The sequence below is a fragment of the Alligator mississippiensis genome, chromosome 1 (genome assembly GCF_030867095.1).
Source record: "Alligator mississippiensis isolate rAllMis1 chromosome 1, rAllMis1, whole genome shotgun sequence".
Classification (NCBI taxonomy): domain Eukaryota; kingdom Metazoa; phylum Chordata; order Crocodylia; family Alligatoridae; genus Alligator; species Alligator mississippiensis.
This window is the reverse complement of record NC_081824.1, coordinates 483,816,162-483,843,927: the sequence shown is the minus strand read 5'-3', so window position 1 is coordinate 483,843,927 and position 27,766 is coordinate 483,816,162. Positions and strand designations below refer to the sequence as shown.

Here is a 27,766-nt window from a genome sequence, read left to right as displayed (position 1 = left end):
GGCGCTCGGGGCGGCGGGGGAACGGACTGACACACGCCCCCGCCGCTCACACGCGGCTCTACGGGGGGTGGGGCAATCCCGGGGGCGGGGCCCGGGGGGCGGGGCGGGGCGGCCGCGATGCGCACGGAGCCCGGTCGCCGGTGGGGCGGGGCTCTGCCCATTCCTCCAATCACTGCGCGGGGGGATTTGCATATGCAAATCAGACAGAACAGTCTGCAGTCCACACCCGAGGGGGGAAGAGCTCGCCCCGCCCCGCCGCAAAGCACCCTGGGGAGACCCAGGCCCCGCCCCCCGCCTGGCGAGACAAGGGCACGTGTGCGTCGGCCGTTTCCCGTCGCCGCCGCCATCTTGCGTGTGCCCCGCCCGCCCGCCTTCCCGCGGCTCCCCCGGGCCGGTGCCGCCCCCGCCCCCGCCCCCCGCGCTCGGGAGCCGTGTGCCCGCGCTCGGCCGTCCCGCTCGGGCCTTGAGGCCGCCCCTCACCAGCGTCCCCGGCCCGGAACACGCGGTCCCCGCCGCGCAGGGCCGGGCCCGGGCCGGGGCTCGCACCTCCCTGCAGCGCGGCCGGGGCCGGGGGGGAGGGCTCCCACCCGCACACGGCCCACAGCCCGGGCCCGGCCGGGGAGACCGCTCCTGGGGAGCCCGTGGCAGCTGTGGGCCTCCCCTGCCCGGCAGGAGCTGGATGAGCAGGACCCAGCGGGGGCTGAGGGTGCAGAAGTGCCTCGTGTCGTCCAGACCGGAGCCAGTCCAGCACCGAGAGCTGTGGGGCAGGACGCGACGCAGGCCATGCAGCCCCCTTGCGAGGCCGAGCTGCCCTCCGCGACCCCACAGCTGGCAGCGCGGGATGAGCTCCCCACCCCAGAGCCCTGGCGCCAGCTCTTCCGTGGCCTGCGCTACCGGGAAGCCGAGGGCCCAGGGAAGATTTGCAGCCGCCTGCGGGAGCTGTGCCGGCGCTGGCTGGAGCCCCAGCACCGCAGCAAGGAGCAGATGCTGGAGCTGGTGGTGCTGGAGCAGTTCCTGGCCATCCTGTCTCCGGAGATGCGGAGCTGGGTGTGCGGGTGTCACGTGGAGACATGTGCCCAGGCCGTGGCCCTGGCCGAGGGGTTTCAGCTGGGGCAGGCGGAGGATGAGAAGCTCCAGGTGAGAGCCTTTGTTTGGTGCCATCTGCACCTCCACGTGTCGGGGGATGTCCCCCCCAGATCCCAGCTCCCCAGTGACACGTGTCTCGTCCCCAGGTCACGGCGCGTGTGAAGGTCGAGGAGGGGTCGTCGGACCAGATGCAGCCCCCGCGGGCCCTGACGGAGCCTGGTGATTCCTGGGGGCAGCAGCCAAATGCCCATGGTGAGGACAGGTGTCTGGAGGAGGCAGGAGAGCGGGAAACCCCAGGGCCCGAGGATGAACTGCCCCATGTCCCCGAAGAGGAGCCCCCGCCCAACCCGGAGCCAGGTCCTTACCCGCCTTTTTGATTTCATAGATTTCATAGACATTCGGGCTGGAAGGGACCTCGGAAGATCATCGAGTCCAGCCCCCTGCCCAAAGGGCAAGAAGTCAGCTGGGGTCATAGGATCCCAGCAAGATAAGCATCCAGTTTCATCTTGAAGGTGTTCAATGAAGGCGCTTGAACCACCTCCGGTGGCAGGCTGTTCCAGACCTTGGGGGCTCGGACAGTAAAGAAATTCTTCCTTATGTCCAGCCTGAAACTATCTTGTAGTACTTTGTGACCATTCGACCTCATCATCCCTTGGGGCGCTCTGGTGAACAAACGTTCCCCCAGATACTGGTGGTCACCCCTGATAAACTTGTAGGTGACCATCAGATCACCCCTGAGCCTACGCTTTTCCAGGCTAAAGAGCCCCAGGGCTCTCAGCCTGTCGTCGTAGGGTCTGCTTCCCTGACCTCTGATCATGCGCGTGGCTCTTCTCTGGACTCTCTCAAGCTTCTCCACATACTTTTTGAATTGTGGAGCCCAAAACTGGACGCAGTACTCCAGCTGCTGCCTCACCAAGGCCGAATACAGGGGGAGAATGACGTCGCAGGATTTGCTTGAGAAGCATCTATGGATGCAAGCCAGCGTTTTGGTCGCTTTACTAGCCGCAGCATCGCATTGCAGGCTCATGTTCATCTTGTGGTCAGTGATGACCCCCAAGTCTCTTTCTTCCATAGTGCTAACCAACATAGCACTGCCGAGCCTATAAGGATGCTGCAGGTTTTTCTTCCCAAGGTGGAGAACCTTGCATTTATCGGTGTTGAACACCATCAGATTCTTGTCCGCCCACTTGCTGAGCCTGTCCAGGTCAGCCTGGATCACCCGCCTGTCTTCTGGTGTGGATGCTTTGCCCCAAAGTTTGGTGTCATCAGTGAACTTGGCCAGCCCGCTTCTGACTCCAGTGTCCACATCATTAATGAAGATGTTGAACAGTATGGGTCCAAGGACAGAGCCTTGGGGGACCCCACTGGTCACCATGATGAGTGACTTCTATCAATTACTACCCTCTGGGTCCAACCCCGGAGCCAATTTTCCAGCCCGTGGATTGTGGAGGAACCAAGGCAACAATTGGCCAGTTTCTCCAAGAGGTGATCATGGGAAACCAGATCGAAGGCTTTTTTGAAGTCAAGATATATGACATCAATCTCTTCTCCCTTGTCCAGGTGATAGGTCACCTGGTCGTAGAAGGAAATGAGATTGGTCAAGCAAGACCTACCCGCAACAAACCCGTGCAGGGTATCCCTTAAGATGTTGACATTGGCCAGTCCGTTAAGGATGGCCTCTTTAATAAACTTTTCTAAGTTCTTCCCTGGGATAGAAGTCAGGCTGATGGGCCTATAGTTAGCCAGATCCACTTTCCTCCCTTTCTTGAAGATAGGCACCACGTTGGCCTTCTTCCAGTCTTCGGGCACTACACCAGAGCGCCAAGAGTTTCCAGAGATCCGTGCTAGAGGCTGGGCTATGATGCTCGCCAGCTCCTCGAGTACCCTGGGGTGAAGATTGTCAGGGCCGGCTGACTTGAAGGTATCCAGCTTCTCAAGATGTTCCTTCACGAAGTCAGCATCAATGGAAGGCAGGGGATCACCCTCACCCGGACTTCCCGGCCCTGTAGCTGGCACGGGTGTCCCATGGGGCTGATGAAAGACTGATGCAAAGTACCTATTTAATAGGTTGGCTTTTTCCTGGGCATCAGTTGTCAGTTGCCCCATCTGGTTCAGCAGGGGTCCAGTGTTGCCCCTGCTTTTCCTCCAGCTCCCCACATATCTGAAAAAGGACTTTTTATTGTCCTTGATGCTCAAAGCTAGCTGGAGTTCAGTTGCAGCCTTGGCTTTCCTGGTCAGCTCCCTACAGGACCGGACCAGTGCAGAATAATCCTCCTTGGAGGCGAGTCCCATCCTCCATCCTTTGTAGGCCTTTCTTTTTAGCCTCAGGAGGTCTGCTAGGTCCCTGGAGAGCCAGGGGGGCTGCTGTGCCCTCTTGCTGCCTTTCCTCCGAGATGGAATAGACTTAGTTTGTGCATGGAGGATCGCTCCCTTGAGGAGCAACCACTCGTCTTGAACTTCCCTCTCCCTGTGGTCACGGTCCCTTAGGGCCTCACTGACAAGCCTCCTGAGCTTGTCAAAGTCGGCTTTCCTGAAGTCAAGGACTTGCGTGTTGCTGACTGACTTGCCAGCTTTTCGGCGGATGGTGAAGGTGATCAGGTCGTGGTCGCTGTCACCCAGCTTCCCATCGATCACTAGGTCGCCGACTAGGTCATCCCCCGTAGCCAGCACCAGGTCGAGCAGTGCTTTGCCTCTTGTTGGCCCATAGACTTCTTGAGTCAGGTAGAGGTCATCCACGCACGAGAGGAAGCTTTGCGACCGCTCAGATGTTGCTGAGCGATCCTCCCACGAGATGTCCGGGTAATTGAAGTCACCCATGACAACCATGGTCCTGGAGCAAGCTATCTCAGCCAGTTCCTGGGCAAACTCCTGGTCAAGCTCAGGACTTTGGATGGGAGGTCTGTAATAGAAAGCAGGCTAAAGAAAGCAGGGCTGGGAGTGGGGTCGCAGGCTCCAAACAAGTATTGCAAAGAGGGACAGCGAGCGGAGCAGAGCAGACAGTAGCTGGTGGCTCTTGAATGAGCCCAAGGAGCCAGGGACAAGGGAGTTATTGGAGACAGGCCTGGGCATGGGTCTGGGTGCCTGAGTGGCTGTCCTGTGCTCGGGGGGAGAGGCTCTAATGCCGGCTGCTGCCTGGGACGGGGCCACAAGATGAAAAAGCCCTGTGGCGCAGGTGGGAAAGGGCTGTAGACTGTCTGGCTGGTTGAAGGTGCTGGATGTTCCTCGCCGGTGTGCAGCTCCCTGCACACAGACGCTTTACGGCTGTTGGCTCTTGCCGTGCTGCCATGGTCACAATCGGTGATCTCATTGTTGTGCTAAAGATCCGTGTTGTAATAATATCAATCAATACGAGGCCGGTGCAGGCCTCCTTGTCACCCTTGGGCTGAGGCTGGTGCAGGTGATGGGGATGTGAAATTGCCTAGTGACTTTGAGGTGGTCCAGGTGCAGTTCACCCAGACCTCCGTCCTGCTGCAGATCCTCCGGGACAGGGGAGACCTGGGAGCTGTCAGCACGTGGAGGGTCCCCAGGTGGGTGCCCCAGATCCACACCCTTCCCCAGGCAAGGTGAGGAGCGGTGGGTTTCCTGTTGCCAGAGGCAGGAGGCCCCGTCCCTCAGTGCACAGATCTCTGCCAGAGCTGCTCGGTGGGTCCGTGCTCCAACAGATCCATGGCTGTTGTTCTCCCAGTGCTCCTGGAAGCATTTCACATGACTGTACTGTGCATTTCCCCTCTTTGCCCCCTGAAAATGTGAATGTGACACAGCGCCAACATCACGGCAGCTTCTTCCCCAGGAGCGATGTCCCTGCCGGCTCGGACAAGGCGCTGTGATTACCACCTTCCCTGGGACAGTGCTTGGGGCTCATCTCCATCCTCGTGCCTGTGAAGGTCTGTTAGCGAGAGCCGTGGGATCATGAGTCTCCCTTCTCCCCCCTCTTCCACACACTGCAGCCTCCAGCTCCCTTCGCCCCAGGCCAGTGCAGGAGACGAGCAGGGCTTTCCTCCTGCCACCACCCCAGGGCTCACCTGTGCACTCTCTTCCCACCCGCAGGTGCTGGGACCCTGAGCAGAGCGGATCAGCAGCCTCCAGAGGAAGGGCCTGTAAACCTGGAGCCGCAGAGACCCTCCCCAGGGAGACGGGGACAGAGCGGCTCCCTGACACCTGGGCCGGGCCAGCTGCAGGAGGGGCAGGGCAGGCCGGCGAAGCAGGGGCAGAGCATGGAGGTGAGCAGGGCACCAGCTGGAGGTGGGGGTGGGAGTGCAGCTGGGGAAGAGCCCAGGAGGAGCCAGGGGTGCTGTCAAGATTTTGGGGAGCAGAGAAACCTGAAGAGTGAGATGTCTCTGGTGACAGTTGCAAACCCCCCAAGCTGCATTAGCAGGCGCGCACTCCCAGGTGCAGAGAGCCAGGGATGCTGGCACGGGAAGGCCTGGTCAGAGTCCCTGGAGCTGGGCTCCCTGCCTCTAAATGTGCTGCCTGGGCTGCCTCCAAGGGCCGAGGAAATGGAGCGTGTTGAGCTGGGCTGAGGCTGACACACAAGCTCCTATGTCCACAGCTGCATCCATGGCTAAGGTGCAAATGCTTGTAGTAGAGTGAGTGCAGACAGGGCTGGGGGCAGCGGGGGCAGGAGACACTGATGCTGTAACGCTTGCACCTGCAGCTCTCGGAGGTGTTTGAGGACGTGGCAGTGTACTTCACACGGGAGGAGTGGGAGCTGCTGGAAGAGAAGGACAAGGGGCTTTACCGGGACCAGATGCTGAGGAACTACCAAGCCCTCCTTTCCCTGGGTAAAGCTCTGGTTCTTGCCTCTCCCTGCAGCCATGTGAGCTCTGAAGTAGTGTTGTCTTCTCCCTGGTTTTCAAGCATCTCATTCTCATAAGCTTTTGGCAGGTGTCTTAAATACTCTTCCTCCTGACTGCTCTGTCAGTGATCTGATGTCTCTGGCATTTCATGTTGAAATCTGCTCCCTCCTGTGATCCAGTCACCTTCACTGGAGTCTTCCCCATTCCTGTAGCTCCTGGTACTGACATTCAGCTCCTTCTTGGCGAATGATCCCCCTTTGCCTTCTCAGCCTGTGCACATCTTCTCCATCACCGCCTACAAATTCATTCACAGACGGTCCTTGGAGAATTATTGTGATTTTTCGCCCGGTTTCGTAGTGTCTCCTGTTCAATCCCATTCAACAATCTGAGCGTGCTCAGTTCAGTGCTCTCTAAATCCCCTTTCTCCTCCTCTGGGTAGGACCCCCTGGAGTTATTGGATGTTGTAGTCTTTTCTTCTACATGACATGGATTATGCATTTCCTTGACTCCTTCCTAGTGACCTACGTACACGTGATGGAGCCCTGGTACCTGTAGCAAGGAATCACTGGACGCTTCTCTCCCCGTCCTTCCTGTCATCCTCATCTCCAGAGATCAGAGACTGTGGCTGTACTCTGTTTCCTTTGAGATGTGTGCTCTCAAGCTCGCTCTCCCATTCTCACAGGTTTTCTTGTCCTCCTCCTGTAGTCCTCCTTGGTGCAGGGCGTAGTGAAAACCAATTTTCCTTTCCAGAATATCTGTATTACCGGGGCTTGTTGTGTCTTGTGTGCAAGGTTGAGGAACTTACCTCTTCCTGGGTCGGTTTGCTTTCCTGGTGCTTTCTTTTCCCTCTGTTTCCTCCAGAGGATTTGCTTAGGGAAGTGCGCAAATGCTTTTTTTAGCTGAGCACAGACCAAAGAGATTTCTGTTTTTTTTCTGCAGTTATCTTGAAAATGTTAGAGGATTTTTGCCCGCTTCTAAAAACCTGCTGGTTATCACTCATGTTGGTTGTCCTTTTGATTCTGGCTGCACTAACATTTTCCTTACCTCTTTCATGGAGTGGCTACGACTAAGTAACTGTTCTCCATTCATTGAAGAATTGGCATTTACTACACCTCTCTCTCTCTCTCTCTCTCTCTCAACAAGAGATGTGATATTTCAGCCCCAGTCTGTTCATCCTGTTCATTTTCTAGATGAAAAAGTTTCATAGTATCTAAGGTCGGAAGGGACCTGAATAGATCGTCAAGTCCGACCTCCTGGCCTGGGCAGAAACGAGTGCTGGGAACACAATACCCCAGCCAGACAACTGTCCAACCTCCTCCTTGAAGACCTCCAGGGTAGGGGAGAGCACCACCTCCCTTGGGAGCCTGTTCCAGACCTTGGCCACTCTGAGGGTGAAGAAGTTCTTCCTAATGTCCAGTCTAAATCTGCTCTCTGCTAGATAATGTGGCCATTATTTCTTGTAACCCCCGGGGGCGCCTTGGGAATTGGTGAGGTTTTATTCACCTTCTGTGCCCCCGTGATGAACTTATAGGCAGCCACAAGATCGCCTCTCAACCTTCTCTTGCGGAGGCTGGAAAGGTCCAGGTGCCCCAGTCTCTCCTCGTAGGTCTTGGCCTGCAAGCCCTTAACCATACGAGTGGCCCTTCTCTGGACCCTCTCCAGGTTATGCACGTCTCTCTTGAAGTGCGGCGTCCAAAATTGCACGCAGTACTCCAACTGCAGTGTGACTGGCGCCCGATAGAGGGGAAGTATCACCTCCTTGGATCTGCTCGTCATGCATCTGCTGATGCGCGATAAAGTGCCATTGGCTTTTCTGATGGCTTCGTCACACTGCCGACTCATGTTCATCTTGGAGTCCACTGGGACTCCAAGATCCCTTTCCACTTCCGTGCCACCAAGCATCTCAGGGTCTACGCATGGCAGTCTGGCGCCTTGCTGCTGCCTCTCTACAACCCCAGTGAGAGCCTTGTCGTGCCCCTCACTTAGGAACACTGAGGCAAAGAACTCGTTGAGGAGGTCAGCCTTGTCCCCCCTGTCCGTCACCAATTGCTTCTGCCCATTTAGCAGGGGTCCTATTCCTCCCTGGGACTTCCTTTTACTCCCTATATATCTAAAAAACAATTTGTTGTTATCTTTATCTTGGGATGCCATCCTCAGCTCCATGGTAGCTTTGTCCCGTCTAACTGCATCCCTACAAGTGCGAGCAGAGGAGGTATACTCCTCTTTGGTAATCTCTCCCCGTTTCCACTTTTTATATGCTCCCCTTTTAGTCCGCAGGATGCCCTGGATTTCTCTGGTCAGCCAAGGAAGCCTTCTGGCCCCTTTCCCTCTTTTTCCTCGCTTCGGGATCGTCTCCCTCTGTGCCCAAAGGATCATTTCCTTAAGGCACAGCCACCCTTCCTGGGCTCCCATCTCTTCAAAACTTCTACTCTGCAGTGCGTCCTTGACTAATCGCCTGAGTTCATTGAAATCAGCTTTCCTAAAGTCTAGCACTTTCACCCTACTAGTTACCTTACCCACTCGACGTCTTATGATGAATTCTATTATTTGTTGATCACTGTCCCCCAGGTGACTACCAGTCTGTAGGTCCCCTACCATGTCATCCCCCATTGCCAGTACCAGGTCCAGGAAGGCATTCCCCCTGGTGGGACCGTGTACCTCCTGTGTCAGGTGGAGGTCCTGTACGCAGGATAGGAGCCTGTGTGAACGGTGGGACTTTGCCGTCTGTGTCTCCCAGCAGATGTCTGGGTAGTTTAGGTCCCCCATGACTACCAGCTCCCTAGTGTTTATGGTCTCTGAGAGCTGCCTCAGGAGCCCCGCATCTAGTTCTACCCCTTGGTGTGGGGGTCTGTAGCAGACCCCTACCACCAAATCCCTTTCTCCTTGCCCCCCATGTAACCTAACCCACAATCGTTCTACTTTCTCCTCCTTCGATTCCGTCTTGATGAGGGTCGATGTATATCGCTCATTGACATAGAGCACAACCCCTCCTCCTCTCTTCCCCACCCTGTCCTTTGTACAGCCTGTAACCCTCAATATGTACCGCCCAGTCGTGGGACGAATCCCACCAGGTTTCTGTTAGCCCTACTAAGTCGTAGGTGTTTTGTGCAAGCAGGAGCTCTAGTTCATCCTGCTTGCTCCCCATGCTCCTAGCATTAGTGTATAGGCACTTGAGCCTGTGACTGGTGCCTTTTTGCCTCCTGGCTCTGATGCCCAAAGGGCCCCTTATTGCTTACCTGTGCTGTAGTGCTGGCTGTCCCATGGCTTGCAGGTTCCTGATGTTCTCCTTCTTCAGGCTGGGCTGTCCTTGTGGGTGCCACATGGTTTGGTGGTCCATGGCTTCCCCCACCCTCATCTTCCCCTCCCCCCAGTGAGGCTAGTTGAAAGCCTGCCGGAGGAGATCTGCCAACCTAGAAGAGAACACATGCTTAGCTGTGGGATGGGCTTCACCTGTCCCCCAAAGGTAAGCGTGTGTTCTAGGTTGGCGGATCTCCTCCGGCGGGCTTTAAACTAGCCTTGTCAGGGGGAGGGGAAGATGAGGGCGGGGGAAGCTGTGGACCACCAAACCATGTGGCACCCACAAGGACAGCCCAGCCTGAAGAAGGAGAACATCAGGAACGTGCAATCCATGGGGCGGCCAGCAATAGATTAAGGAGCTTTAGTCTGTCTTAGTAGGGCCTGCCCTGCTCCCCCTGATCATGCGAGTGGCCCTCCTCTGGACCCTTTCAAGGTTAGCCACATCCCTCCTCGAAGTGCGGCGCCCAGAACTGGACGCAGTACTCCATCTGTGGCCTGACCAGCGCTGCATAGAGGGGGAGGGATCATCTCCCTGGACCTGCTTGAGATGCATCTGTGGATGCACAACAAGGTGCGGTTAGCCTTACTGACTGCTTCCACGCGTTTGCGGCTCATGTCCATCCTGGAATCAACTCTGAGTGCAAGATCCCTTTCAGCCGCTGTGTTGAGAACGGTGTTCCTCCGCCTTGATGTCGAAGTGTCCTCCTGTACCTCTGCATCCGCATCCACCGACGAACCTAGGTTTAAAGCTCGCTGTACAAGATCAGTCAACCTGGAAGAGAAATGCATGCTTACCTGTCAGGGAGAGATTTAGCCTGCTCTGCCCTAATATTTCTCCTGTGTGGAAGCGCAAGCCATGGTCGAGGAATCCAAAGCTGCCCAGTAACACCAGCTCCGAAGCTGCCGGTTGACCTCTCCAGTGCAAGCCTCGTGGCAGCTTCCATGTCTGCTCACCAGAAGAACAGATGAGAAAACCACCTGTGCTCCTGTGTCCCTAAGCTTGTCGCCCAGAGCCTTGTAGTTTTTCATGACGCGGTCCGGACAACTCCCGGCCGCGTCATGCATGTTCACATGGATGAGGACGAAGGGGGAGTGATCACAGGGCCGGATGAGGTCTGGGATCATGGCCATGATGTCCTGAATCCAGGCAAGCAGCAAATCGCACGTGCCATGGGATCCGGGCGACAGGTGGGTCCCTCCGTTCCGCTCAGGAGGGAGTTGCCCAGACGAGGACCCGGCGTCTCTTCCTGTGGGTGTTCCGGCATCGCTGAGTCTGCGCCGTGTGTGGAGCCACATCGGCTGCTCTGGAGTCAACCTCCCCTGCCTCCTCCTCCCATGCTGCCAGGGCCTCGTACCTTTTCCCCAGGTGTACTGCGTGGGTCGACACTGCGGGAGCACAAGTATCCCTGGCCCTGGTGGTAATGGTCCGTGATACTGCTGGGTTGGATCCCTCCCGGGGTGCCTCTCCACTAGGTACTTGACCCTGCAGAGAACAGAAATACCCGTGAATTTTGTCCTCGGCAGCTCTGATTCCCCTCAGCCCGTTGAGCTCCGCCTGGAGCTCCCTCATCTGCCCCTCCAGGGCCCGAAGGTGGGCACACGTGGGACAGGCAAGGGAACTCCCGCTCCCCACTTCCCCCACAGCCCACAGAGGCCCTGCCAGGCAGCCCCCACAGACGGGGGGAGGGTGGCTTAACCTGCATGCGGGCTCTGTGTGGGTGGAGGACTCAGAGGAGCCCCGGGCAGGCAGCATCCCTGGGGCCGGGTCCCTGGCAGCCCATCACGGCCTTACCATTAATGTAGAGTGACTTGTCTTCCTGTGTCCCCTGCCAAAGAATCGGACTTGGCTTCTGCTTGCCCGCCTTGTGCCAATGCCGGTGCAAACGCTGGCGCGTCTTTGCAGGGGTTTGCACTCCTGCCTGCAAAATGCTTGGAAATGGCTCCTGTTGGCAGTCCCTGCTCATTGACTCCCTGCTCACGGGCCATCGCAGCAGTGGGGGGGCTATGCATTTGGAGCAATTGGTGTTTTTTGTTTTTTTTTTTATGAGAGAATTTGCAGTTTTTAAACAGAGAATACCAGGATCCCTGCATGCCGTGTCAGCAGAGTAGCGTACCCCTGGCTGTCCTGGCTAAGTGTGCAAAGCGCAGTAGTGCGCAGTAAGTGCAGACAGGGCTGTGGGGGCAGCGAGGCATTAGACACTGATGCTGTAACGCTTGTGCCTGCAGCTCCGGGAGGTGTTCGAGGACGTGGCAGTGCATTTCACACGGGAGCAGTGGGAGCTGCTGGAAGAGGAAGACAAGGGGCTTTACCGGGACCAGATGCTGAGGAACTACCAAGCCCTCATTTTCCTGGGTAAAGCTCTGGCTCTTGCTTTGCCCTGGAGCCATGTGTGCTCTGAATTAGTGTTGTCTTCTCCCTGGTTTTAACAGTCTCTCACCCCATTCTCATTAAGAAATTAGGTGACTGTGGTGTTGATGCCTACACAGTCAGATGGGTCACTCGTTGGCTGGAGGGCTGCACACAGAGAGTGGAGGTGGACGGGTCATTATGGACCTGGAGAGATGTGGGCAGTGGGGTCCCCCAGGGCTCGGTCCTCGGACCCGCACTGTTCAACATCTTCATCACCGACTTGGACGGGGGTGAAAAGAACCTTGTTCAACTTTGTGGATGACGCTAATATGTGGGGAGAAGTGGGCACGCTGGAGTAGAGTGACAGGCTGCAACTAGATCTAGACAGGTTACAGGGGTGGGTGGATGAGAGCAGGATGGGATTCAATACTGACAAGTGCAAGGTGCTGCATGTAGGGAGGAAGAACCAGCATCATACCTACAGGCTGGGAACTCCCTTCTCGTCAGTGCAGAGGCAGAAAAGGATTTTGGAGTCATTATTGATGCCCAAATGAATATAGGCCACCAATGTGGGGACTCAGTCAGGGAGGCTAACTGCACCTTCTCATGCATGCACAGATATATCTCGAGCAGGGCCAAGGAGGTGATCCTCCCCATCTGTGCGAGACTGGTCAGGCCACAGTTGGAGTATTGCATCTAGTTCTGGGTGCCACACTTCAAGAGGGGTCTGGATGACATGGAGAGGGTCCCAATGAGTCCACGCGCATGATCGGGGGCAGCAGGGCAGACCCTACAAGGAGAGGCGATGAGACCTGAACCTGTTCAGCCTCCACAAGAGAAGGCTGAAGGGGGATCTAATGGCTGTCTACAGACTGAGGAAAGGGGACCCGGAGACAATGGGAGAGTCCCTGTTCCCCCCGAGCACTACAGGGAGTAACGAGGAATAACGGCCATAAGTTGACTGAGAGTAGATTCAGGCTAGACATCAGGAGGTGCTACTTCACTGCCAGGGCGCCTTGGAGCTGGAACCAACTTCAAAGGAAAGTGGTGCTCGCCCTGACCCTGGGGATCTTCTAAAGGAGGCTGGATAATCACCCAGCTGGGGTCGTTTGACTCCAGCATTCATTCTTGCATGTGGCAGGGGGTCGGACGTGATGATGTACTCAGGTCCCTGCCAACCCTACCAACTATGAAACTATGAACTTTTGGCCGGTGGCTTAAATCCCTTTGCTCCCCACTGCTCTGTCCATGATGAGACCTCTCACATCTCATACTTGTATATATTCCTCCTCCAATTGATCCAGCCACCTTCCCTGGAGTCTTCCTCCTTGATAACAGGATTTCCCTTTGCCTTCTCACCATGACCATATCATTTGCCATTGATTGTGCCTAAAAATGCACTAACAGCTGTTCCTTATGCAGTTATTCTGATTTCCTCCCTCTCTTGCCTAGTGTGTCCTGTCCAAACTCATTTCCACTCATTTGCCTGGAATTGCACTGGTGTTTGCTTCCTATGACCACATGTCCAATACCTGGTTGAAAAGGACCATCCTCTTCCCCCTGCTATGCCTTCCCTTTCATCCTAAATGTCCGTCTTCCCTTGTCCTTCAAGTCCTTAGTCTAATCCTTGAGTTCATTGGCTCCATTCCCCAAATTTCAGTTGCTTGTTCTGCATTTAGTACCAATGGTTAAACTCTCTAACCACTGCCCAAACAGGATATCGAGGCCCTGCCCCTGAACTGATCTGCCGCATCCAGGGAGGACAGGTCGAACTCTGGGTCTGTGGTGATGAGGACCGTGGGGCAATCTCGAGGTCGGAGGACTTGCTGCCAGGTGAGTTGTGGCTGTCCCCTCCACCGGACTCCCCTCTCACAAATTCACCATGCCCAGGGTAAAAGGGAGCCTGGAAACTGCAGACCTGCCCTGTGCTGCCATTTCAGGGTGCTGACCTCATATAGCTTGTGCTGTCATGTGTGCAGACGGGTGTTGTTCCACCCCGTGAAATTCAAACTGTGGAAACTCTTAGTCTTTTTGCCAAAGACCCCCAAGAATAGACATGGCCTCTTGTCTCATTTAATATCAAGTTACCTTTAATAGTAATTATTACAAGTTCCTCCCTGCAATACAACCTGACACATGGCTGCTTTAGACATTACAGCAGCGGTTTTTGGTGGTGCTGGCATCATGACCTCTGCCGGGCGTGGGAGATGCTTGTTTCTGGCTTTCCCACTGTTCACGTAGAAATGCACGACCGCCCCCAACTCCCCAGAGTAAGAGCATGCACACAGCACCCTCTTCCTTTGTTTGTCCATTACTTTAATAACTTCCTCATGCCAAATTGTCTAATCCTGAAGTTCCTTACCAGCCAAACAGTTTTTCATCAGTGATAATTATGGGTTAGTTTTTTAAGCTCTTCCAGTACTGAAGTTGACGGTTTTCTTTGATATTTAAGATGGCTTTTTAGATCAGAGGAACATCCCATGGTCAGACCTTTTTGGGACCAGACTTTTTTTGGGAATTCTGCCCCTTTTATACAGTGGGCAATGCTTTCCTTGTTGGTTCAAGTGTATTGCTTGTGCCATTGTAGATTAGGGTCAAAAGGAAACCAAGAAAAGGATGAGAATACAAAAAATCAGTCAATCCGCTCTTCTCGATCTTTGGCATGACTGATATGTTTGAGGCCCAGGAGGCCATGCTCCAGGGGGGTACCATTTTCTGTAGCCACTTTGCAGATATTCCAGAACCCATCCAGAAGTTGTGCTTACATTTCCTTGTCTAGCATAGTTAACACCACAGCCACTTACAGCAACGACGGTACACAAACACAGCCGCGCAAGCAAGACAATGACTATGCAGAGCGCAGTGAAGCTCAACTCTTCTTTGTATCAGGGAAACTTCGTGATGATTCACTGCTGGTCCACATCCTGGAAAACACAGACAGAAAAGGGAAGGGCTTAGCCCCCTTTAAGTTTGTTCCTGTCATTGGATCATTTTTGACGCTGTGATTGGCCCTGGCCCTGCTGGAGCTCCTTCACAGATTCCTGTCTTTGCAGCTTGAGAGGCTGCTTTTTTAGCAATCTTTTCTGCTTCAAGTGACAGCTGCTGCAAGGTGTACCCTGCCACACACTTTCCTTCCTTAGCTTTCACCAGGGGTTTTCTGTTGGGGCAGGCTCCCCCTATCTGTTTCCCAGCCAAGAGTAACCCACAAGGCAGTGGGAGCCAAGGTTTTCAGGTGCTCTGCACTCACCTTTTTGAGGGGTGGCAACGTGGCATTTCGTAGAGACTGCCCTGCCACAAGTAGCTCCACCGCACTAACTAGTCCTAGGAGGGTGTAGTTATGAGGACTTAGTCAGGACTAATCTTTCGGTTCTTCTGCCCTGGTTATCTTCACCCCTCATGGGCACAGCCTCTCACTTCTGGGCTTTTTCACCCCCAGCCATTCTTGTTGGACAAGAGAGAGGCTGGGGCTGTCCCTGGTGTCTCCTGGTCTGGTTGACCTGGAGCACGGGACGTGTGTAACCCTGGTCTCAGGCTGCATGAAGTGGGTGGGTGGGGTGGGTGGGATTCAGAAGATGACATGTTGTGGGGGGAAGTGAACCCCCCACTGCTTGCACCAGATTCTCCCCTTGTGATGTTTCCTCTCTGGGGCCCCGAGTGTCATGAAGCCTGAGGCTCAGCCCAGAGTCCGTGTGCGGGTTCGTGCCAAGGCCTTTGTCCCAGTGCAGCTGTCTGTGATGTGGAGGCTGCCTGGGATTCATTAGCAGAGGAAAGCTCCATGGGCTCAGTCCCTGCACCAGACATTGCCCCTGAAACAGGTAGGAAGCAGATCACTGCTCTCAATCCTCCACTCCCAGAACATTTCTTGGAGGGATAATGCATGAACCGTGATGGGTTTTGCTACCAAGCAGTGTAAGGCAGTGCTCAGCACATGCTCCTGACTGGTGACAAGTCCTGGACATGCACCCCGAGGCTGTTCACCCTTGTACCAGATGCTGCTTTCAGGACTGCCAGAGATCAAGGACAAGCATTGCAGATGGGTCTCACCAAAGCACTGGGGCATGTGGAGCGTGTCAGCCCAGTCAGGTGGAGGGCTCAGCACCATCCGCCCCTGGACCCACCAGTGCTGTGGGATACAGCAGCCCTTTGAGAGCCTCATTTTTCCTTTGAGCAGATCCCTCTGGTCTCATCCTCTGCCTCTTAAAACATGAAGCCATTCGGGTACAGTCAAAACGCACATGTCCCACGTTTTTCTTGCAGGAGGGACTAGGGGGATGGGGCTGAGAGCTGGGCCAGAAACCCTGAGAATCTGACTCCTAACTCCACCGAGTAGAGAAGATGAGACTGGCACAGGGACCTGGCACTCCGCACCACTGTCACTTGGGATTTTGGCAAAAACACCTAGTTTTCTTGAGGAAACACAAGTGCCAAGGTCCAGTCCTGCTCTGAGGCCCATCCCAGCAGAAGGAGTAGCAGTGCTTGCCCCTTGGCAGCAGGGCAGGGACTAATCTGGTGTTTCTTCCTCCCATGCAGGACATGCCTGGTTACTGAGCAGAACCGAGGAGCAGGGTCCTGAGGAAGGGCCTGGAAAGCTGGAGCCAGCATGGGCTTCCCTGGGGAGTATGGGTGAGGTGGATTCCCTGAGACCAGCGAAGGACCAGTGGCACAAGGGCCAGGGGATGCCCCCAAAGCAGGAGAATGTAGCAGCGAACGAGGTCCCATCTCTAGTTGGGCATTGGAGTGAAGAAGGGAAAGAAGCCCGAAAGAGCCCAGGGTGCAGGGATGAATATGTCATGCTGAGACACCAGAAGAGGCAGAAAGGAAAGGTCCACTGGAGAGAGACACTGCATGCAAACCAAGGCAGTGTGGGGGGCCTCAGAGGGAAGCAGGAGCCCACCACCAAGCGCAGGGGGAGAGACCACTCCTGCCCTGAGTGCAGGAAAAGTTTTAGCTGCCCCTTGCGCCTGGCTCTGCACAAGATAAAGCATGCTGGGGAGAAGCCCCATGTTAGCACCAAGTGTGGGAAGAGCATGACCAGCCTCTCTGTGCAGAGGATGCAGCAGCCACACGGCTGCACAAGGTGTGGGAAGAGCTTCAGGCAGCCCTCCAGTCTAGCCAGGCACAGGTGCATACACGCAAGGGAGAAGCGTCATCCTTGCTCTGTGTGTGAGAAGAGCTTCATCTCCTTGTCCAAACTGGCTCGACACCAGCTTACCCACACGGGGGAGAAGCCACATAAGTGCTCTGAATGTGGGATGAGCTTCGCCCAATCCTGCAACCTGAATGTGCACCAGCGCATCCACACTGGGGAGAAGCCACATCGCTGCTCTGTGTGTGGGAAGAGTTTCACCTACCCCTCCCACCTGGCCCGGCATCAACTGATCCACGAGCAGGCGAAGCCACGTCAGTCCTCTGAGTGTGGGAAGCACTTCACCCATTATGGCAACCTGACCCAGCACCAGGGCATCTGCACCGGGGAGAAGCCAAATAAGTGCTCTGTGTGTGGGAAGAGTTTCACCTGGTCCTCCTACCTGGCCCAGCATCAGCTGATCCACGAGGCAGAGAAGCCACATCAGTCCTCTGAGTGTGGGAAGCACTTCACCCAATCCTTCTCCCTGACCAAGCACCAGCGCATCCACACAGGGGAGCAGCCACATCAGTGCTCTGAGTGTGGGAAGAGTTTCACCTGGTCTTCTGCCCTGGTCCGGCATCAGCTGATCCACATAGGGGAGAAGCCACATCAGTGCTCTGTGTGTGGGAAGAGCTTCACTCAATCCTCCTCCCTGACTGTGCACCAGCGCATCCACACTGGGGAGAAGCCACATCAGTGCTCTGTGTGTGGGAAGAGTTTCACCTGGTCTTCTTCCCTGGTCCGGCATCAGCTGATCCACATAGGGGAGAAGCCACATCAGTGCTCTGTGTGTGGGAAGAGTTTCACCTGGTCCTCCGAGCTGGTCCGGCATCAGCTGGTCCACACAGGGGAGAAGCCACATCACTGCTCTGTGTGTGGGAAGAGCTTCACTCAATCCTCCTCCCTGACCAAGCACCAGCGCATGCACACGGGGGAGAAGCCACATCAGTGCTCTGTGTGTGGGAAGAGCTTCACCCAATCCTCCTCCCTGACCAAGCACCAGCGCATCCACACAGGGGAGAAGCCACATCAGTGCTCTGTGTGTGGGAAGAGTTTCACCTGGTCTGCCCTGGTCCGGCATCAGCTGATCCACATAGGGGAGAAGCCACATCAGTGCTCTGTGTTTGGGAAGAATTTCACCTCATCCTACAGCCTGGTCCAGCATCAGCTGATCCACACGAGAAAGAAGCCACATCAGTGCTCTGAGTGTGGGAAGAGTTTCACCTCGTCCTCGTCCTTGACCGTGCACAAGCGCATCCACACAGGAGAGAAGCCATATCAGTGCTCTGAGTGTGGGAAGAGCTTCATTCATTCCTCCTATCTTGCCAAGCACAAGCGCATCCACACAGGGGAGAAACCATATCAGTGCTCTGTGTGTGGGAAGAGCTTTGCGCGATCCTCCTACCTAGCCCAGCACCAGCGCATCCACAAAGAAGAGAAGCCGCGTCATTGCTCTTAGTGTAGGCAGAGCTTCGCCTACTCCTCCAGGTTGTGCCGAACACCAGTGCATCTACACAGGGGAGAAGCTACATGGGTGCCCTGAGTATTGGAAAAGCTTCAGCCATCTCTCCCACCCCTCCTGGAATCAGCACATGCACACCCAGAAGCATCCCTAGTTCTGCCAGCAGTGCAGGAAGGGCTTGGAGATGTCTGCCTGCTCAGCACCCACCAGTGCTGCATTCAGTCAAGCACCCCCATGCCGGTGGAGTGCAGAAAGATTTTGTTCAGGCTGTGCCCCTTGTAGGGTACAGTGGGAATCCAGAGCCCAGAGGCTGGCCCACAAGAATTGATTGTGGGGAGAGTCTAAGAAGAAACACCTCAGGTAGAAGTCAGCCTCCATGCGGGGCAAGGAGAAGAGGAGGAAATGATCTTGCATCAGCCTTGGAGCCTGTGCATTCCCCATCCTTCTCTAAAAGCAAATAGTACTCGCAGGGGAAGAAGTGCCTTAACGGTAGGGTGCCCTCCCCAAGACAGCTGGCGTGAAATGACACCCAGGGACTTTCCGTGGCTGCCTCCCAGCTTTCTCCTTCCTCCTGGTCCAGGGCTTCTGGCATATCAGCCCCTGAGTTGCAGGGAGCAGTGCATTTCTGGCTGGGCAGCATTCCCTACCCTCTTCCCTGACCTCGCCTTTCCTCATCCCCACATCACCCCTTTCCCAGACCTGCGCATGCCCAGTAGGGTCCGCCAGGAGCTGCTACTGCCACCCCCTGAGCTGTTTGTTAGACCTGACTCTACGCAATGCCCCAAACTAGGGAGGCAGTGGATCGATGCACAAATTGCTTGTCAACTGCTTTATTCCAAGTGGAGACAGCTTCGGGCCAGCTTCAATAAACAGGGGAGCTGCAGTGAATATGATTTTGTTTCATATTTATATACCTTGGTTGATGCTCATTAACGTTTACCCCACCTTTGTCTCTCCTTCGCTGCACCCTTAGTCCTTCCCACCTTAAGCTCCGCCTTTGTTTACGGCTTACTTCACTGGCACGCAGTTGCCTTTGCATGTCACTCATTTACATGTCTTTTTGCTATGAGCACTTGCCTAAACCCTGACCTCTGCTTCTCTCCGTCACTTGAAGTTTCTTGCTGATGTCTTCACCATCTCCAAGGTCTTGCTTGTGCTTTATCTCCTCATGATAGCTAGAGGTCTACATCTTGTTTCTTGTACACAGTGAGCTATATATCGTACAACAGTACTCTGTCGTGAGGATAATGCTTGCCTAAGTGTCTTGCAGTGTTACTTTTAACATACCATTCTGCCTTCTGGTCAGCAGCTCTGCTAAGCCACGGGTTATTGCCTTTTATTCAGCTGCAAATCCAATGCTCCCCAAGATCCAAATACTGTCACCCGGACACTCTTCCCTCCCTCCCTCCCTCCCTCCCTCCCTCCTTCCCATTCTCTCATGACAGCCCTGCTAGCAAAGCTCCTGAACTGAACATGGTACCTTGTGGTTGGTGTCTGTGTCCTCTGCAGAGCTGTGCCGCGGGAACCCTCAGGCCTTTCCAGGGCAGATCTCTCTGTGACTTCCCAGACCCTTGTCTTTCACAGGATTCACTGTTACACAGAGCTTGTTGCTAACCCTGAGGAGCAGGAATTGGTCCCACTCAGGGCTTCACTCCCCTGTCCCGCTGTGCAGCCAGGACCCTGCCGTGTTGAATGAACCCTGGGCAGGAGGCAGTAGAGTCCCTTACGTGAGTGCAGTGCGGTAGGAGGGGTGAAGGCGGTGCAGCTGGTGGCAGGTCCTCCCTCCCCCCTGGAAGTATAAAAATATTCTCCTGGTGAAGTGCAGCACATTGTAATCTCCCACTCAGAGTACTGAGGCCTTCCTGAATGTGCCACAGCCATTTGACTCATGATGATCCTCGGGACGTATACTGCTGCACAGCTGCCCAAGGGACCCCTGCATGCCTAGGGTACTGGCCCCTTGCTGGGAGTCTGGCCCTACCGCCGCTCCCCAAAGGGAGGGAGGATTGCAGGGAGGGAGACCTTCCTCCCTGGCAGTGCCTGAGCTGTTCCCATGTGCAGAAGGCAGGGGAGCGTGTTCACACAGGTAGCTGGGCTGCACACATGGGCTCCTGCTGAGATAGCTGCCTGAGGCTGCCCCGAAGTCAGGGAGCAAGGAAGGCGGGCCTGAGCGACAGACCCCATGCCCAGATGCTGGGGGCAGATGTCAGAGACAAGGGCCCACATAGCACAGCCTTTGCACCAGAGGCAGTTGCAGGACTCTGTTCCCCTGGGACAGGAGCGGGACATGATTGCTCTGAGCTGGCCGTGGCCAGGAGCAGAGGCAGCAGTGGGGAGCTGAGCCTTTGGCAGAGGGGCTGGGGTGGGACGTGGGGAGGCAGCTCCCCTGGATGGAGAGAGCAGGAGGGTGCTGAGGGCTGCAGGGCACAGGCAGACTGGAGGGCAAGAGGAGTGGTGCACTCTGGGCTTGGCTCCACAGCAAGGAGAAGTCCCCGCTGTCTGCTGAACTCGCCCTCCAGCAAGCTGCTGAGGAAGGTGGTTCGGTCATGTCTGGTGGGTTGCCATGCGATCCTTGAGGGCGCTGGTGGCGATGATGCTTACTGCTGGGTCCGGGCATTTTATCCAGGTCCCCGGGCTCTTTACTGAGCCCTGGGCTTCACCCCCTTGTGAAACCCGGCTTAAAGCTCTCTTCACTAGGTTAGCAAGCTTGTACGCAAAGATGCTCTTCTTCCCTGGCTTCGTGAGGTGGATGCCCTCTCTCTTCCTAGCAGAGCCCCTGTGGAGCAGCGCCCCAAGGTTGAAGTAGCCGCAGCCCTGCCAGCAATGCTCTCGACGCAGCCACGTGTTCTCTCTGGGATGCGTCTGCGTTCAGCTGGGCCTTTAGCCTCGACTGGAAGGATTGAGGAGAACCACCTGGACGCCCGTCCCCTTCACCCTTGTGCCCAAAACCATGTAGTCCCTTTTTGATCTGCCCAAGGTTGTCCCTGGCAGTATCATTGCTGTCAACATAGATGAGCAGCATGGGATGGTAATCAGGGGACCAGATGAGTCTGAACAGCGTTTTTGTGATGTCTCAGATGTGGGCTCCTGGCAGGCAGCGGCCTCCCCAGCCAGAGGTCAGGCCGACAGATGGATGTTTCCGTGCCCTGCAGGAGGGAGTTGCTAACCGTCACCCCCATTGCTTCCTCTTGGTAGTGGTCTCAATCCTCTTTCCCTGGCAGGGGAAGGGAGAGAGCAGGGCTTGGCCTCCCCGGCCACTGGAGTGGGCTCCTTTTTATCTGAAGCCAGGGCTTCATACCGGTTCTTCAGCTGGGCAGCTGCAGGCATAGAAGAGGAGCATTGCCTGTTGCCAGAGGTGACAAGCTGCCAGCTTCCACCTTCTAGAGTACCTGCGTCTTCCAGGACCATCTCTGGCTGGCCCATGTTCCCTAATGCTGGAGGTCTTTGTGAACCCATCTGCCTCCTCCTGCAGCGCCTTTACCTGATTACCGAGAGAATTCCCCAGGAGGTACCTCTTACGCCATAAGCCATCTGCGCCCCCACCCCGGCTGCCCCCGGCAAGGACCTGCCGGCTGCAGTTCCTGCAAAGCCAGACCAGACCTCAGTGGAAGCCTCCGTGGTCGGTGACCAAGCCTGGACACAGCTGCACAGGTGCAGGCAGAGGAAGAGCTGGTAGTGGCAGAGGCTTTGGCATTGCAGTGTTTTCCAGCCACCCTGTTGCTTCTCTTGCTAGGTCCATCTTTCTCTGCTGCTGCCTCATTGACAGAAAACCAGAAAGATCCCAAGTGAACGTGCGCTATCACAAGATGTAAAAACTTTAATCTGGAAAGGAGAAATTCAGCAGCATTTAATTGAGGTTTACAGAACTGTAAAGGGTTCAGTTAATGCTGTTCACACCACTTTTATAATGATGCACAGGTAAGGGGTAGCTCAATGTAAAACAAAAAGAAAAATAAAAAAAAATTAGAGCCAGTAATAAAGTAATTGGTCTTCCTATTGTGGGTAGTTAGCTGTGGAGTTCAGTCACAACAGACTGCATCTGAAACTGTCTGGATTTTCAAAGAGCTGATGATGTCTTTTAGGCAAGCCAGAATAACAGTGATTAAATCGCATGCTTTGTTTTGTGAGCTGCTCTTACATTCCTTGTATAGAAGTCTCCCTTCCCAGTCTCATGTTGCATGACTGGCTTGGTGTTTAGACAGGCAGGGTTTGGCCTTCGGGGCTAGATGTGGGCCCTTGCCAGAAGTAAACTACCAGGTTAGACAGACTGGGTTTGTGATGACCAGGGATCCTGGTTTTCTCTGTTAAAAATCCCAAATTCTCTGATTTAAAAAAACAAACAAACAAAAAACCAAAAAATTCACTGATTAAAAAAACCCAAATACATGTTTTTCTGTGATTCAAATGAAACGCCACTTTGGCATCCTTTCGTCTATGGGAGATGGTGGATATTGCAGACTGTGACGTAGATGGTTTGCAGTGTTTCATGTGACTGAATAGTCCAGTCCGAGATTTGCATGCTCTGTGGCAGTGATTACAAATGTACATGTCATGGTTGTAGGCAGACAAGGTTCCCTGGGTGAATTTGATATCTTTTATTAGACCAAAGATATCAAATTCACCCAAGGAACCTTGTCTGCCTATGTCCTTAGACCAACACGGCTACAACCTACACCCCTGCAACATGTCATGGTTGGGCGGTTTGGGAGCTGCTTGCCTCCTACGGGCTCTTTTCAAGCTGTTGGAGCCAATTTCTGTTGTGGACTTTGATGCCCTGGTGGAGACGACACCACTTGTTACGATCGCTTGCCAAGGTTTCCCATTGGTCAGGATCGATCCCAGATGCCTTCATATCTCGCTTGCACGTGTCTTTGTAGCGAAGCTTGGGGTATCCTGTTGTTGCCTCCGGTAATTCCCCGTGTAGCATGTCCTTGGGTATGCGTCCATCTTCCGATCTTCTTCGATGGCCTAGCCAGTTCAGTTGTCTGTGTTTGAGTAAAGCTGTCATGCTTGGTAAATTTGCTGTTTGAAGAACCTCTGCATTGGTAACTTTATCTTGCCATTTGATGTTGAGTATGCAGTGTAAGCAGCGCAGGTTGAAGCTGTTTTACTTTTTCTCTTGAAGTGCTTGAGCTGTCCATGTTCCCCCCCACATACACGAGTGCTGAATATGCAAGCCTTGTACACTAGCATTTTGGTCTTGATGATAAGCTTTGGGTTGTTGCAGGTTCTTTTAGTTGGTCTGCTGAAGGTGGTGCCAGCCTTTCCGATGCGAACATGAAGTTCTTCATCCAGTGAAAGGTTGGTGGTCACTATGAAGCCTAGGTAGCCGAACTCTTGGACTACTGCTAGCTGGTTCTCATCAATGATGATTGATGGATCTTCCCTGTCCTAGTACAGTGGTTTTCTTTATGCTGATGGTGAGAGCAAATGCCTGACAAGCTCTTGAGAGGCAGTTCATGAGTTGTTGAAGTAGGTCTTTGTCGTGGACTGTAAGGGCAGCATCATCAGTAAATAGAAACTCCCTGATAAGCACCTTTCTAACTTTAGTCTGCCTTAATTTGTGACAGGTTGAAGAGTTGCCTGTCCAATCTTGTGTGGAGGTACACTCCACCTTCCATGTCTTTAAATGTGCAATTTAGGAGTACTGAGAAGAAGATTCCCCAAATCCCAAACCTATAAACATCTATAAATTTTGGCATTTGATTTTGGGTTTTTTATCATAGAGAATCAGGGCTTCCCCTGCCCCCTTTGCTCACCAAGACACAGGTCCAGCTGCAGCTGTGTGGTCCGTCCTCCCTGCCCCATGCCATTGCCCTCACTCCTGACTTGCAGCCCCCCACCTCTCCCATCCCTGTCAGTGCCCCTCAGTCCCAACCTGCCCCCCAGTATGTGGGAAAGGGGGGACTGTGTGTGGGGCAGGGGGTGTGAAGGCATGGGTGATGTCAGGAGGGCATGGGGGGTCACAAGCCCCTCCAGAGATCTCTCTGCCCACAGCAGGGCACCAGGCTGCAGTCTGGCGGGACTGGCACTGGGCAGGAGCCACCTCCGTGGCCCAGCAGTTTGGACTCAGCCTGGGAGGGCAGAGTGGGCCGGGGAGGTGCTCTGCACCAAATGGGCCTTAGTATGGTATAACTTGCAATGCTTTGCACCCTGTTTTACTCTGTACTAACTTCCTGAGTTAGATTCACAGCCCTGAAGTTTCCTGGCTCTTTTCTAGAGCTTCTTTTAAATATCAGAGTCACATTGGCAATCCCCCAATCCTTTGATAGCAAGGCTGTTTTTTGTGATAGGAGGCATGCTACAGTTAGGAGTTTGGTAGTTTCTGATCTGAGCCCCTTCAGTGGCATTCACCCTAAGGTCCTGAGTCCTGGTGATTTGTTACTGTTTAGTTTATCCATTTTCTCACAACCTTATCTACTAAAACCTCAGTTTGGGTTAGCTTTACTGATTTGTCCCTGGAAAGGTTTCTTACTATAGTCAAAGTCCCTTCCTGCGACTGGTTTTAAGCTGCCTCTCTCCATGGCTGACCTTCCACTACAGCTCCAGAGGACCAGGACAGTCCTAGAAGAACAGGGCCAGAAGGAACCTCAGGAGGTCACCCAGTCCAGCCTGCTGCTTTTGGCAGGAACATCCCTGTCTAATCCATCCAGCCAAGCGTTATTCTGACCTGCACTTAAACTTCCACTGAAGAAGACTGCACAGCCTCTCTAGGTAATCTGCTCAAGTGCTTAACCACCTTCAGTGTTAGACTGCCCTTCAGTTTAAATCTCCCTGGGTGCTGTCTAATGCATCTGTCTGCTAGCACAGGCAGCGATGACCGTAGCAGGTTGTGGGGCCTGGGAGAAATCAGCCTGTGTGGGGCCTGGACATGGCAGGGGAGGAGGGAGGGTGGCAAGCGGCCAGACATACAGCCGGCCTGGCTTCGCGGGGCCCCCCAAAGCACAGGGCCCGGGGCAGTTGCTCCAGTTCACGCCCCGCTAGGGACAGCCCTGAGCACAGGAGACAGGTCAAGCTCCTGTGAAAATCTTGGCTCCCTGTGGGAGCTTCTCAAAAGGGTTTGTTGATCATGAGTGCAAAACTCAGCCCTTTGACTTAGTTCTCCTTTGATTGCTCCTCCCGCCCCAAGAAGGGACATTTCTTCTGCTGGCTGACAAGAAAAAGAAACAGTCTTTTCAGTTAGTTGCTAGATGCAGCTTCTGTAGTGGAAGCTGTCAGTATGTGGAATTGTGTTTGAATGGAGGCGTTGAAGTGTTCTGCGTCAGGTTGTGTCAAGAATCGCTGAGGTAGCCTGCAGAGAGGAGAGCTATTAAACACAAAAGCTGAACATTGACAGCTGTGTCATGTCTGGCTGGAGACTGAAGGGAAGAGGAGAGTGGAATACGACTTGGGCTAAGGCAGGGTCAAACTCATCTGGCCCACAGAGCGTGGGGCTGGTCCACAGCCCGGATTGAACCCCCAGGCCAGCTCCACACATCAGAGCCAGTGTGCAGGGCTGGGCAACTTCATGTAATGTGTGTCCTGAACCAACCCTGCCTGCTGCACACGGTATGCACCAGCACCGTTCCTGGGCTTGTACATAGAGCTGGCATTGGGCGCATGCTGTGTGAGGTGGCCGTGGCCGTGCCCAGGGGCAGATCTATATGCTGAGAAGTGGAGTGCAGGTGTTGTGGCACAGGCGGTGAGGCACATCATCACACAAAACACAACGCACATTATTCTTCAGTTCCAGTTCTCCAGTTGTTATGTTCACTGATTTGCTACATTATGTATTAAGTTTAAAAAACTACAACAAACAAGGCACAAATGGTCAAAAGATATCATGCAATTAGTCCCGTGAGTAGCCATTATAGTCAAACGTACATCTCTAATTCAGATTCATAAAACAAAACCTAGCCTTCTTGAGTGTTGTGATACTGCCTCCAGTACTTCAGTGCATTCAGCCCTGTGTGCCACACGCAGCATGCGCTGGACTGTCTCTGCACGCTGTCTCCGGTGCATAGGGACGGTCTCCGAGACCTGATCTGGCCCTGGAACAAGTGCACAGGGCTGGGCTGACATGGTGCCACGTGCAGCGACTGCCAGACTGGCTCCACAAACAGCACTTTTGGTCAGTCCGAGGGCGCCATCAATCCCAGGGCGCCACAGCCAAATTTGGCCCATGGCTGTATCTTTGAAAATAAATTAGATTAATTAATAAATGAAGTTAAAGAAAGGAGAGTTATGACTTGGTCACGGTGTGTCTAAATCAAAACAAGGATCTAGTTATTAGGCAACATTTTATCTGCTCTCTGGTTTTCCAGCCCGATCCCATTTGTCTTGTACTTGCCCTGCCTAAGTCTTTGGTTGCAAACTCTTTTGGGAGCACTTTTATTCTGTGTGCACAGTGCCAATGCAGTTAGTGCAGGGGTGGGCAACGTATGGCCTGTGGGCCAGATCTGGCCCTCCAAATGACTTTATCCAGCCTATGACTGCTCCTCTGAAGGAGAATTGTATCTGGCCCATGGCTGCCCTGGCTTTCCGTGCTTCTCACTCTTTTCCCTTCCCCCTGCCAACCGGCTACAGCAGCACCAGCCATTCCCCTTCCCATTGGCCTGCCCTTCCCTGCCCTCCAGCCCCCAGTGCACACTCCCAGGCAGGGGACACTGAGCCCCTGGCCAGGCTCCTGCCCATCGAGGCTGCCTGCTTGCTGCTCCAAGCCTGAGGCTGTTCACAGACCAGAGAGCCTGGCCCCAGCAAACGTCACTCTCCACTGGCAGGGGTGAGGGCGCGGGGGGAAGAGGCTCAGGAGCTGCGGGTTATCCAGACTCTGCCGGGTCAGGACCTGGTAGGGGTGTAGGCGTTGCTAACATGATGCCACGCTGTGTTCCCTCACAGCTTTGGGCTGCACCATGTGGGCCCAGCTGGAGTGGCTGGTGCAGCTCCTGCCCAACCCCAAGCCCTCAGCAAGTGGCCAGGTCAGATGGGAACCATGTCAGATGCACCCACATGCCCCGAAGTGGCACCTGGGCCCAAAGTGGTACAGCATGGCACTGGCCTGGCCATGTGCCAGAGACTTTGGGCAGGGGAGGGGATGCAGGGAGAAGGACTGGAGCTGTGGGTTATCCGGGCCTGGCTGGGCTGGTGGTACACTCTGTTTACCCCTTCTCTCTGCACCCGATCCCCCGCCCTAAGTCCCCGGTACATGACCAGGTCAGGCAGGAACTGAGCCAGCTGTGCCCATGTGGCCCAAAGTAGCATGTGGGAATACAGGACAACATTGGCCCAGCTGTGTGCCAGAGACTCGGGGTGGGGGGAGGTACAGGGAGCAGGGGGGGACAAAGGTTAGCTTCCCCTAACCTTTGTTCTCTCTGCCCTTGGATCGGTGGCAGGTAATTATTTGGGCTGCAGGGCCACTTAGGGAGTTTGGGTGAGCTGTTGCCAGGGGGACCTGGCCCATGACAGTTTACCCAAACTCCCTAAGTGGCCCTGCAGCCCAAATAATTGCCCGCCCCTGAGTTAGTGCATGGGGACTCAGTAGGTTTCTTTAGCCCTGATGCTGGGAAAATGAATGGCTGCAGTTTTTATCTAAGGATAGATGTCCCTGTGCTTGGTTTCTATTTTCCCCCACCAGTTTGGAGATACTGTCCCATTTAGAAGTGGAGAGT

At 54.6% G+C, this 27,766-nt stretch overlaps 1 protein-coding gene across 1 annotated transcript; it reads left to right on the top strand.

Annotated features, from left to right (window-relative positions):
* Positions 1 to 302: 302 nt before the first annotated feature.
* LOC132249243 (zinc finger protein 665-like) lies at positions 303 to 19,007 on the top strand. The gene is made up of 6 exons (XM_059723812.1): positions 303 to 1,137; positions 1,233 to 1,443; positions 5,134 to 5,306; positions 5,741 to 5,867; positions 13,246 to 13,362; positions 16,060 to 19,007. Exons 1-6 carry the CDS (start codon positions 784 to 786, stop codon positions 18,114 to 18,116), a joined length of 3,039 nt encoding a protein of 1,012 aa, XP_059579795.1. The 5' UTR covers positions 303 to 783; the 3' UTR covers positions 18,117 to 19,007.
* Positions 19,008 to 27,766: the final 8,759 nt, after the last annotated feature.

Excerpts from the sequence above, each read along its gene's own strand:
- LOC132249243 (XM_059723812.1), top strand. The coding sequence starts at position 784 with ATGCAGCCCCCTTGCGAGGCCGAGCTGCCCTCCGCGACCCCACAGCTG. Across the intron at positions 1,138-1,232 it reads CGGAGGATGAGAAGCTCCAG|GTCACGGCGCGTGTGAAGGT; the intron begins GTGAGAGCCTTT and ends TCTCGTCCCCAG. Across the intron at positions 1,444-5,133 it reads CCCGCCCAACCCGGAGCCAG|GTGCTGGGACCCTGAGCAGA; the intron begins GTCCTTACCCGC and ends TCCCACCCGCAG.